The sequence below is a fragment of the Mobula hypostoma genome, chromosome 23 (genome assembly GCF_963921235.1).
Source record: "Mobula hypostoma chromosome 23, sMobHyp1.1, whole genome shotgun sequence".
NCBI lineage: Eukaryota > Metazoa > Chordata > Chondrichthyes > Myliobatiformes > Myliobatidae > Mobula > Mobula hypostoma.
In genome coordinates, this window is record NC_086119.1 from 14,179,463 (window position 1) to 14,192,917 (window position 13,455).

At 43.5% G+C, this 13,455-nt stretch overlaps 1 protein-coding gene across 2 annotated transcripts in view; it reads left to right on the top strand.

Moving 5' to 3' along the window:
• LOC134336683 (small G protein signaling modulator 2-like) overlaps positions 1-13,455 on the top strand; it is a 292,004-nt gene that overhangs the window by 259,278 nt on the left and 19,271 nt on the right. For both annotated transcript variants that reach the window (XM_063031039.1, XM_063031041.1), the window contains exons 17-19: positions 2,186-2,617; positions 4,270-4,394; positions 5,757-5,839. In XM_063031039.1, coding sequence (XP_062887109.1) covers positions 2,186-2,617; positions 4,270-4,394; positions 5,757-5,839 — 640 coding nt within the window. The remainder of the gene's footprint in view (positions 1-2,185; positions 2,618-4,269; positions 4,395-5,756; positions 5,840-13,455) is intronic.

Below are 13,455 nucleotides of genomic sequence, written 5' to 3' on the forward strand. Positions count from 1 at the left end.
GTGGGGCACTGAGGTTTGCAGTAGAACAGAGGGATCTGGGAATACAGATACAAAATTCCCTAAAAGTTGCATCACAGGTAGATAGGGTCGTAAAGAGAGCTTTTGGTACATTGGCCTTTATAAATCAAAGCATTGAGTATAAGAGTTGGAATGTTATGGTGAGGTTGTATAAGGCATTGGTGAGGCTGAATTTAGAGTATTGTGCACAGTTTTGGTCACCAAATTACAGGAAGGATATTAATAAGGTTGAAAGAGTGCAGAGAAGGTTTACAAGGATGTTGCTGGGACTTGAGAACTGAGTTACAGAGAAAGGTTGAATAGGTTAGGACTTTATTCCCTGGAGCATAGAAGAATGAGGGGAGATTTGATAGAGGTATACAAAATTATGATGGGTATAGATAGAGTGAATGCAAGCAGGCTTTTTCCACTGAGGCTAGGGGAGAAAAAAACCAGAGGACATGGGTTAAGGGTGAGGGGGGAAAAGTTTAAAGGGAACATTAGGGGGGGGCTTCTTCACACAGAGTGGTGGGAGTGTGGAATGAGCTGCCAGATAAAGTGGTAAATGAGGGCTCACTTTTAACATTTAAGAAAAACTTGGATAGGTACATGGATGAGAGGTGTATGGAGGGATATGGTCCGTGTGCAGGTCAGTGGGACTAGACAGAAAAATGGTTCGGCACAGCCCAGAAGGGCCAAAAGGCCTGTTTCTGTGCTGTGATGTTCTGTGGTTCTATGGTTCTATCTCAGAAACTGCTGATCTCCTGGGATTTTCATGCACAGCAACCTGTAGAGTTTCCAGAGAATGGCAGTTTTGTGGGCAAAAATTTGGTTAAAGCTGACAGGAAGGTGACAATAACCCAAGTAACCATGCATTACAACAGTGTTGTACAGAGGAGCATTCATGAATGCACAATATGTTGAACCTTGAAGTGGATAGGCGACAGCAGCAGAAGACCTCACTGGTTTCCACAGCTGTATCTAATAAAGTGAACACTGAGTGTGTATCAGATGGTAAAATAATTAAATAATTGGCTTGATTTATTTTCACTGCCACACAGTTTTGCTCAGGAGCTTCTTTAGTGTTTTTCTGTGTTTTTTGAGAATTCGTGAATTGGTGCAATATCCACATTATCTTGTATCTTCTACTCTGTGCCATTGCAGCATAACATTTAATCTAATGCAACGCGGTTGAGTAGAATAGAGCAAGTTTTCCCTTTTCCCCTTCCACATTCCTTGCTCACAGCCTTCGCCACAAGGCAATAAGCAGAATTAAGTCCTTTGACCCATCGAGTCTGCTCTGCCATTCAAACATGGCTGATTTATTATCCCTCTCAACCCCATTCTCCTGGCTTCTCCCCATAACCTTTGGCACAGTTACTAATCAGGAAACTGTTCCTACTGTCTACAATGCACCGCTCATTCTTTGCCCAGTGCCTCGTGACGCTCCCTGACTAGGTGAGTGACCGTCCGCCATGATTCTCTGCCCCGGGACGTCCCCTTTCTAATGCGTTCAACGGTGTTCTCCCAGGGCATGGGACAAAGAGGTACCGGTGTTGCTTTAGAGATTGAAATGGTTCTGTGCAATGTGATTGGCAATGAAGGATTGAAACTGAGCTGGTACAATTCTTTAGTCAGGTATCTGCCCCATGTAGATGTGTACCAAGCTGAGGCAGTGGGAATAGTGAATGGCTCACCATGTAACTCTATTGAGATCAGGCCTACTTGTTACCACAGAGCAAGTTCTCTTTTTCTAACAAAACAGTAATACTGGCAATCAAAATAAATCATTAGTTGAAAACCAAGACACCTCAAAACCAAAATGCTTCATCATCTCCACAAAGCCCTTCTAGGTAATTTCTAGCTGGAATAACAATGTGATTTTTTAAAACACTTTTTTTCTTATAAATACTTTGATATATTATGCTTAAGGGCTTTCCATAAGTTCAAGTGCAATTTTATAGTCCTTCAACTGTATACACGTATACAGCTAAACGAAAGAAAATTCCTCGGTGACCAAGTGGCAAAACAGAGTACATATATCACATACAGACATAAAGTAATATTAGCACAATATTAACAGATTTTAAAGAAGTATTCTGGGTAGGTATAATAGTTGCTTCTCTGCAATGTTGCTATAAGCTCTTGGTTAGTTTTACAATGCCACTTCCTTTAATATCTTATTTAGGTCTTCATTTCTGTTGATGAAGGAGACCAGGGAGAAAAAGCCTTTAAGATGGTGGACGGCACAACAACAATAGTGAATGTTGACACTCCAGCTGTAGCAGTTGAAGAGAGACCATCCATTGAGTTTGACTCTCCTGACTCTGGGCTGCCTTCTTCGAGAAATTATTCCGTTGCCTCAGGGCATTCCCGGATCCTCTCGAGTACCGATGATCAAAGTTTGTGCATGGAGGAGGGTACACTGGAGGACGAAGATAAAACCGAACTGGGCGAGATTGCAGAACAAGCTCACGACAGTGAGTCTGGTTCTGGAAGGACGAGTGTTCTTCAACAGGCTGGGGCCCAGGATTCATTGTCTGAAGAACAGCTATGTACCCAGTTAGATCTGATAATGTCTGAAAAGGACAGCTCAGCTTTACCGACTATGACATATACGGTCAGTGGGCCCTAATCCTAAGAGGAAACAAACAAGACGTTCTGCATCGTTCTTTTCCCTGTAGAATTACATCCAACATCAGGGAATGAGATTCCTCCCTTTTTGTGGTTTTAATTTCCATTTCAGAGAACTGAGCAGAAACCATTAACGATCTGGTTAATTTTATTGAGCCCAACATAAAAACACATCTGCTCACTCTCTACTCATTCTCCCACTTTTGAGCTTTCAGAGTGAATATTGAGATGGCTTCATCTCTGTAAGCGAGCGTTATTCCATGGTGTACTTTCCTTTACTCTGAACTTATCCATCGCTTTCTCATGATCATGTTCATCTAGCGTTGTTTCTTGAGGTGACAGCGTGCTCCATTCTGGCCAGACTTACTTCACCATCTTCTCTGTTCATCCATCTCAAGCTTTGTTTTGTTGTGCCATCCTTAACAGCTCATTGTTCTTTTATTCCTGCATTTCATTGCTATCATCTCTTTCCCATGCTATATTGTGGAGTCATTGCTTGCATTGATTTGCAACATCATCTCTTATCCATCCCTCACTAAGTCATTGAATTTCTTTTCTACCATCTTCAAGATCCTTGGCATCTCATCTTCAAAGTAACAATGTGGTTCTGTCATAAGTCTCTTTCTTATTTATGGCTTATCACTGTATTGGTCATAGATTTAATGTTCATTTTAAAGACTGAAGTGCAAATTTCCCATATCTTTTTCCATCTCTCTAGAACTCTTTTGGTTCTTACTATTGGACTTCCCTGCATCCACAGTAGAGTGACTGTACAGAAATGGGCACAACAGGAAGTGATTCCGGCTCATGAGTTAGGAATTTACTATTTGAACTGATGCTATTCAGCTTAATTGTTCATTGTGCCAGGTTTTATCCGTTTCTATTCTTGGTTTGAGATGAATGACATACTTATCCCTGGTTAGTTCCAAGTTTGTACAACAGTGTTCCCTTAAAACAATCCTAATGGGCCTCTGTCGGTCAGGGTCGAGCATGGATGTTGCATACTAACTGTCCAGGTGCCTGGGCAGTACGATATGGAGAGCAAGTTGCTGCCCGTGTAGCAAGCTCCCCCTCTCCACGCATCGAGTGACCCCAAAGGAACGGCAGAGACCGATGGTACCAGCAGCGTCGCAGTAGTTGCCAGTCAGCGTTGAACTCGATGCCTTAGGGACTTTAGCTCCTCCAGATTTCTCCCTCGGGGTTTACTCCCGGAGCCTTCCCCATGAGCGGGTATAGCCGCCAAGGCAGCGGACGTTTGAGATCAGAGTTTTCCTTCTCCTAGATGAGCTACCAACCAGGGTTGATGAGCCCCATATGCCCAAAGCGACTGGTTTTAAGGTACCAGTATCCCACCTTTGCCCCTTCTCCTGTCAGTAGAAACGGTTCAACTAAGCCGCACATGAAGGCCAGGAGCTGGACCTGGTTGTATTTGAAGTGCATGCCATTCGAAGTGTTTAATAGGTAGTAAGAGCTTATCCAACTTAAGAAACCAAAAACAACCCTACATAAGGTGAAACTGGAATTAGAATTGCGAGCAATAAGAATAATGTATTTGAATTCTGTGTTTGAATTTATTTGCATTATATTGTGTCATATGAATTATCATTGAACACAGTTTGAATATTCCATATCTCATAGACAGAACTGATGGATGCTGTCTCATTAAATTGGCACCGGATTGATAAGGATGTACAACGTTGTGATAGAAATTACTGGTATTTTACTACAGTGAACCTTGAAAGACTAAAAAGTATAATGTGCAGGTATGGACCTGAATTTGTTTCTCTACCAGCTATTGGATATATAACCATATAACCATATAACCATATAACAACTACAGCATGGAAACAGGCCATCTTGGCCCTTCTAGTCCGTGCCGAAATCTTACTCTCACCTAGTCCCACCGACCTGCACTCAGCCCATAACCCTCCATTCCTTTCCTGTCCATATAGCTGTCCAGTTTAACTTTAAATGACAACATCAAACCTGCCTCAACCACTTCTGCTGGAAGCTCGTTCCACACAGCTACCACTCTCTGAGTAAAGAAGTTCCCCCTCATGTTACCACTAAACTTTTGCCCTTTAACTCTCAACTCACGTCCTCTTGTTTGAATCTCCCCCACTCTCAATGGAAAAAGCCTATTCACGTCAACTCTATCTATCCCTCTCATAATCTTAAATACCTCTATCAAGTCCCCCCTCAACCTTCTACGTTCCAAAGAATAAAGACCTAACTTGTTCAACCTTTCTCTGTAACTTAGGTGATGAAACCCAGGTAACATTCTAGTAAACCTTCTCTGTATTCTCTCTATTTTGTTGACATCTTTCCTATAATTTGGTGACCAAAATGGTACACAATACTCCAAATTTGGCCTCACCAATGCCTTGTACAATTTCAACATTACATCCCAACTCCTATACTCAATGCTCTGATTTATAAAGGCCAGCATACCAAAAGCTTTCTTCATCACCCTATCCACAAGAGATTCCATCTTCAGGGAACTGTGCACCATTATTCCTAGATCCTTCTGTTCTACTGCATTCTTTAACACTCTACCATTTACCATGTATGTCCTGTTTTGATTAGTCCTACCAAAGGGTAGAACCTCACATTTATCAGCATTAAACTCCATCTGCTATCTTTCAGCCCACTGTTCTAACTGGCCTAAATCTCTCTGCAAGCTTTGAAAACCTTCTTCATTATCCACAACTCCACCTATCTTAGTATCATCTGCATACTTACTCATCCAATTTACCACCCCATCATCCAGATCATTAATGTATATGACAAATAACATTGGACCCAGTACAGATCCCTGAGGCACACCACTAGTCACCGGCCTCCAATCTGACAAACAGTTTTCCACCACCACTCTCTGGTGTCTCCCATCCAGCCACTGCTGAATCCATTTTACTACTTCAATAGTAATACCTAACGATTGAACCTTCCTAACCAACCTTCCGTGTGGGACCTTGTCAAAGGCCTTACTGAACTCCATATAGACCACATCCACCGCTTTACCCTCGTCAACATTCCTAGTATCCTCTTCAAAAAATTCAAGAAGATTGTCTGATGCATTGCTGAAGTTCAACCATGCTAACTGTGTGCTTCTCTTTGCCTTGCAGCTATGTGTGGGAGCACCTGGATGTTGGCTATGTTCAGGGAATGTGTGACCTCTTGGCACCGTTAATGGTTATCCTTGACAATGGTAAGCAACGCACTTAACTACTAACAGACAAGAGAAAATCTGCAGATGCTGGAAATCCAAGCAATGCACACAAAATGCTGGAGGAACTCAGCAGGCCAGGCAGCATCTAAGGAAAAGAATACAGTCGATATTTCGGGCCAAGAACCTTCAGCAGGACCTGGCCCGAAATATCGACTGTACTCTTTTCCATGGATGCTGCCTGGCCTGCTGAGTTCCTCCAGCATTTTGTATGTGTAACTAATAACAGGGCAGCCTGAATATAGGAGAAGAATTATTTTTCACCCACCAGTTGGTGGGGTTCTGAAACTCTCATTCCAAAAAACTGGTGTAGATATAAACCGATATGACATCTTGGGGAGGTATCAGTGTGAGAACGGCTTCTTCTTCTCTTGTCGTCAGATTTCTGAATGGACGTTGAGCCCATGAACACTACCTCACTAATTTTTGTTTCTCTTTTTACGTTACTTACTTAATATCACTTTTTAAATAAATTTATATATATATCTGTGAATGTGGACATCCAAGAGTCTGTCAGGAGGACGGCCCCTAAGGATGGCCTACTAGGAGAATACCTCTGTCAGCAGACAGAGAGTATGGAAGTAGAAGTGGGTGAAGCAGGACCAGAAGCCATGGCAGGACAAGCCACTGCAGAGGATGTACCGTTGCCAGATGTCAGAGGTGGCTGACATAAGAAAGTCCTACCAGTGGCTGAGGGAGAGCACAGAGGCGCTGCTCGTGGCTGCACGAGAACAGGCGCTGAGCCCAAGAGCGATAGAAGCAGGGGTTCTGTCACACCAGACGAGACCCAAGATGCAGACTGTGCGAGGAATCTTCTGAAACCATCCAGCACGCAGTAGCAGGGTGCAAGATGCAGGCAGAGACACCATACACTGAATGGCACAACCAAGTTGCAGGAATTGTGTACAGGAACATCTGTGCTGAATATGGATTGGACACTACCCAAGAATGGGAACACCCAAGAAGGTAGTGGAGAAAGGTAGGGCTGAGATCCTGTGGGATTTGCAAATACAGACTGATAAGCAGGTATTGGCCAATCAATCAGATATAGTCATACTGGACAAGGAGCAGAAGAAAGCAATAGTAATAGATGTGGCAATCCCAAATGACAGTAACATCAGGAGAAAGAATATGATAAGCTGGAGAAATACCAGGGCTTGATAGAGCAGATAGAAAGGATGTGGAAGGTTAAAACCAGAGTAATCCTGGTGGTGACAGGAGCACTTGGGGCTGTGACACCTGGGCAGGAAGAATGGCTCCAACAAATCCCAGGAACAACATCTGAGATCTTGCTCCAGAAGAGTGCACTACTAGGAACAATAAGGGTATTGCACCGAACCCTCAGGCTCCCAGGCCTCTGGTAGAGGACCCAGGAGTGAGGGGAAAAATGCACATACATGCCACCCATAGGGTTGAGAAAAATATGTATATTTATTTATTAAAATTTACAGTGTTTATTATTATGTATTGCATTGTACTGACGCCACATAACAACAAATTTTACTATATATGCCAGTGATACTAAAGCTGATTCTGACCTTGTGTGATGTAACCTACAGACCCAGAGAAGTGGGATGAGGCTAAACAGTACTTTATTAGGTAGGTTGGATACAAGGGGCAAAAAGACTGCCGTAAATATTGGGGCTTTTGTAAGATTCTAGGAGCTATAATTATTCATCTGGTCTTAGAGACTATAGGACATAGGAGCAGAATTAGGCCATCTGGCTCATCAAGTCTGCTCCACCATTCAATCATGGCTGATCTTTTCTTCTATCTCCTCCTCACCCCAGTTCCCGGCCTTCTGCCCGTAACCTTTGATGCCATGTCCAATCAAGAACCTTTCAATCTCTGCCTTAAGTACACCTAACAACCAGGCCTCCACAGCTGCATGTGTTAACAAATTCCACAAATTCACCACCCTTTGGCTAAAGAAATTTCTCCGCATCTCTGTTTTGAAAGGGTGTCCCTCTATCCTGAGGCTGTGCCCTATTGTCCTGGACTCTCCCACCATGGGAAACATCCTTTCCACATCTAATCTGTATAGGCTTTTCAACATTCAAAGGGTTTCAATGAGATCTCCCCTCATCCTTCTGAATTCCAGCAAGTACAGACCCAGAGCCATCAAATGTTCCTCGTATCCGTGTGAACCTCCTCTGGACCCTCTCCAATGCCAGCACATCTTTTCTAGGATGAGGGGCCCAAAACTGTTCACAATACTCAAGGTGAGACCTCACCAGTTCCTTATAAAGCCTCAGTATTACATCCCTGCTCTTGTATTCTAGACCTCTTGAAATGAATGCTAACATGGTGTTTACCTTCCTCACCACTGACTCAACCTGCAAGTTAACTTTCAGGGTGTTCTGCACAAGGACTCCCAAGTCTCTGCATCTCAGATTCCAGGATTTTCTCTCAGTTTAGAAAATAGTCCACATGTTTATTTCTACTACCAAAGTGCATGACCATGCATTTTCTGACATTATATTTCATTTGCCATTTTCTTGCCCATTCTCCTAATCTGTCTAAGTCCTACTGCATCCTACCTGTTTCCTCAACACTACCTGCCCCTCCACCAGTCTTCTTATCATCTGCAAACTTGGCAACAAAGCCATCTATTCCATCATCTAAATCATTTATATAAAGCATAAAAAGAAGCAGTCCCAACACCGACCCCTGCAGAACACCACTAGTCACTGGCAGCTAACCAGAAACGGATCCTTTTATTCCCACTTGCTGCCTCCTATCAATCAGCCACTGCTCTATGCATGTTAGTAACTTTCCTGTAATACCATGGGCTCTTAACTTGGTAAGCAGCCTCATGTGTGGCGCCCTGTCAAAGGCCTTCTGTAAGTCCAAATATACAACATCCATGGCATCCCCTTTATCTATCCTACTTGTAATCTCCTTAAAGAATTCCAACAGGTTTGTCAGGCAGGATTTTCCCTGAAGGAAACCATGCTGACTTTGCACTATCCTGTCCTGTGTCACCAAGTACTCCATCACCTCATCCTTAACAATTGACTCTTACATCTTCCCAACCACTGAGGTCAGGCTAACTAGTCTTTAATTTCCTTACTGCTGCCTTCCTCCTTTCTTAAAGAGTGGAGTAACATTTGCAATTTTCCAGTCCTCTGGCACCATGCCAGAGTCCAATGATTTTTGAAAGATCATTTCTAATGCCACCACAATCTCTAACACTACCTCTTTCAGAACCCTACGGTGCAGTTCTTCTGGTCCAGGTGACTTATGCACCTTTAGATCTTTCAGCTTTTTGAGCACCTTCTCTCTTGTAACAGTTACTGCACCCACTTCTCTTCCTTCTGTTACGTACCCCGTAACTGGGTTGCCAAACCAGCAGAAATGGATCACTCAGTTGGAGTCTGGAGTACTAGAACTAAGAAAGTTTTATTAAAGAAACAAGCAACACAGTAATCGAAAGGATAATAAATGCAACAGTTCAGCGATGATAAACACACATGTGCACAGAATTAAGATAACAGCATCAATCAAGCTCTATCGTTGTCTAGGGGTAAATGACCAAATTTCAAAGTGACTCAAAGTTCAGTTCGCAGTAATCGTTGCCATGGCGATGGACAACGTGGGGGGAAGAGAGAGATAGAACAGGAACAACTGATCATTCAGAACGGCTTCACTCACAGACCGGCAAGATTGCTCACAAGCAACTTTTGGGCGGGTCCTTGGTGATGTCACCTGAGGTCACCGACTGTGACCCCTCCTCCAGATGCGGTCGATCCTCTGCAGTGAACCCGGCACCCAGGCAAGGGCGGACACACACCGGGTTCCCGCTGATCGTACCTTTCCACCCTGTGCGTTGTCCGATACTTCCCACCGACTCGTGAGAAGCGTACCGCTTCCAGGGTCTTGTTACCTCGGGTGGCGTGTGTGTCCTGCCTTAGCGAACCTGTCCCTTTTTATCCCCCTGCTGGGGCATCGCCTGTCCATCACTTCAAACAGTTCAAGGTTCAAAGGGGGGAGCCGCTCCAGACAGCTCTCTCTCTCCCACGTCCCTTCATTACACATCTCCAGACGCTGGTCCATTGTTCCTTATCTCTCCTTCCCCTGAGGGCAGGTGGCAGACCACTTGCTGATGTCACTGATGCTAACCCAGGCCAGCAAACATCTTAATTTTTATGTGTATTCTCGTCACACTTCACATACTTCAACATCAGGCATACTGCTAGTGTCTTCCACAGTGAAGACTGACGCAAAATACTCATTTAGTTCATCAGCCATTTCCTTATCCCCTGTTGTTATTTCTCCTGCCTCATTTTCTAGGGTCCTGTATCCACTCTCATTTCTCTTTGATTTTTAACATGCTTGAAAAAACTTTTACTGTCCACTTTGATATTATTTGCTAGCTTGCTTTCATATTTCATATTTTCCCTTCTAGTGATTATTTTAGTTGCTCTCTGTAGGTTTTAAAAAACTTCACAATCCTCTATCTTCCCACTAATTTTTGCTTTGTTGTATGCCCTTTCTTTTGCTTTTACAATAGCTTTGACTTCCCTTGTCGGCCACGGTTGTACTATTTTACCATTTGCGTATTTCTTCGTTTTTGGAATACACATGCAGGCACCTTCCTCATTTTTCCCAGAAACACATGCCATTGCTGCTCTGCTGACATCCCTGCCAGCAGCTCCTTCCAATTTACTTTGGCCAACTCCTCTCTCATGCGGCTGTAATTTCCCTTACTCCACTGAAATACTGCTACATCAGACTTTACTTTCTCCCTATCAAATTCTAAGTTGAACACAATCATATTGTGATCACTGGTTCCTAAGGGTTCTTTTACCTTAAGCTCCCTAATTGCTTCCAGTTCATTACATAACACCCAATCCAGTATAGCTGATCCTCTTGCAGGCTCAATGACAAACTGCTTTAAAAAGCTATCTCTTAGGCATTCAACAAACTCGCTCTCTTGAGATCCATTACCAACTTGATTTTCCCAATCGACCTGCATGTTAACATCTCCCATGACTACTATAACATTTCCCTTTTGACTCGCCTTTTCTATTTCTTGTTGTAATCTGTGGTCCACCTCCCAGCCACTGTTGGGAGGCCTGTATATGACTGCCATCAACGTCCTTTTGCCCTTGCAGTTTCTTAACTCAACCCACAAGGATTCAATATCTTCCGATCCTATGTCACATCTTTCTATTGATTTGATGCCATTCTTTACCAGTAGAGCCACACCACCCCCTCTGCCTACCTTCCTATCCCTCCAATATAACGTGTAACCTTGGATATTCAGTTCCCAACTACAGCCATCCTTCAGCCACGATTCGGTGATGGCCACGACATCATACCTGGCAATCTGTAATATTGCAACAAGATCATCCACCTTATTTCTTATACTACGTGCATTTAGATACAACACCTTGAGTACTGTATTTGCTGTCCTTTCTGATTCTGCATCCCTCATGATTTGATACTCAGCCTGTTGGCTGCAACTAAGTCCCATCACCTGTCTGCTCTTCCTGACAATCTGACTGCACGCTATCTTTATTTTTTTACCATACGTCCTTTCCTGAGTCCCATCACTCCAGTTGCCAACTCCTGCCAAGTTAGTTTAAACCCTCCCCAACAGCTCTAACAATCCTGCCCGTGAGGATATTGGTCCCCCTCAGGTTCAGGTGCAACCCGTCACTTTTGAACAGGTCATACCTCCCCCAGAAGAGATCCCAATGACCCAAGAACCTGAAGCCTTGTCCCCTGCACCAGCTTCTCAGCCATGCATTTATCTGCCAAATCATCCTGTTTCCACCCTCACTGATGCGTGGCACAGGTAGCAATCCAGAAATTACTTCCTGGGAGGTCCTGCTTTTCAGCTTTCTACCTAGCCCTCTAAATTCTCTTTTCAGGACCTCAGTGCTTTTCCTTCCTATGTCATTGGTACCAATATGTACCAAGACATCTGGCTGCACCCCCTGCCTCTCCAAAATGTTGTGGGCGTGATCTGAGGCATTCCTGACCCTGGCACCTGGGAGGGAACATACCATCCGGGTGTCCCATTCATGTCCACAGAATCTCCTGTCTGTTCCCCTCACTATTGAGTCCCCTATCACTACCACTCCCGTCTTCTCCCTCTTTCCCTTCTGCACCACAGACCCATGCTCAGTGCCTGGAACCCAGTCGCCATGGCCTTCTCCCAGGAGGTTATCCCCAACAAAAGTATCCAAAGCGGTATACTTGTATTTGGGGGGAATGGCCACAGGGGTGCTCTGCTCTAACTGACTATTTCCATATCTCTTGGTAATCATCCAGCTCCTCGCCTCCTGCAGCTTCGGGGTGACTACTTGCCTGTAACTTTGATCAATTATATCCTCGCTCTTTCGTACAAGCCAAAGGTCATCCAGTTACTGTTCCAGATCCTTAACACGGTCTTCAAGGAGCTGCAGCCAGATGCACTTCATGCAGATGTTGTTCCCCGGGAGACTCTGGGTCTCCCAGGACTCCAACATCTGGCATGAAGAATAAACCACAGCCATTTAAATGGTACAGTAAGTGGGGGGGGGGGGGGGGGAACAAAAAGGAAACCTTAACAGACACTTAAAGATTCATTGAGCAGTAGTCCAACTGTCCAGCCTGAAGCTAAAAATTTAAATTTTATACAACTTATTGAGAACACAATTGGCTGTAAGGATATATAATTTATATAATGAAATATTTCCTCAAAATTGTTCCCTAGTACAATAAGGTGGACTCTTAACCTCTCTATCATTATGTTCTTGCTCCTCGTTGCTCTGGACTTTCTAGCTGTTACACTTTATTCTGCACTGTTATTGTTTTGCTGTGTCCTACCTAAATGCACGACATAATGATCTGATCTGTATGAACAGAATGCAAGACAAGCCTTTCAGTGTACCTCTATACATTGGGCAGTAATAAACCAATACCAAAAATTTACACAGAACATAGACCATGATTCCCACCATTCAAGTTGTGTCCTGACGTTCAAGTTATGTCCGGAACCTGTCTAATTAGTGATGGCAGTGGGAAAACTGTAGATCGTGGGAATCTAACATTAAATATACAAAATACTGAAGACAGCTGTTTGGACAGGAATCTGTGGGAAGGATAAAGCAGCATGGAGATAGTTATGTTAATATACAAGCATACAATTAGAAGCAAAAACTGTTTTCTTGGCCTCCTTATTTCACTCATTAACCTTCATGCTCATATCTACCACTGCCCTAAAAATGATGAAAAGCTCTTCTTCTACCATCCTTTGAGGAGAGAGTTCCCAACAGTTGTGAGCCTCCACGTCAGGGGTTCCCAACCTTTTCAATGCCATGAATCAATACCATTAGCAAGGGATCCGTGGACGCAGGTTGGGAATCCCTGCTCTAAGTGATTAAATTTTGTATAAATATTGTATCGAGTGCAGCAAATACAGAGCTGGAAGCCAAACAATTGTGTATGGAATCTATATGAAGAGATGATTTACTAGAAACACTAATACTTGAGAAAGTGACTTTAAAGTTCTTAAGCTCATAAGTGTAGAATCTTGCAGTTGTGGAAGGAGACTGACTGAGGTTAAGTTTGGTTAAGGTTATAGCTCTAAGTAGCTTATTTTTCAT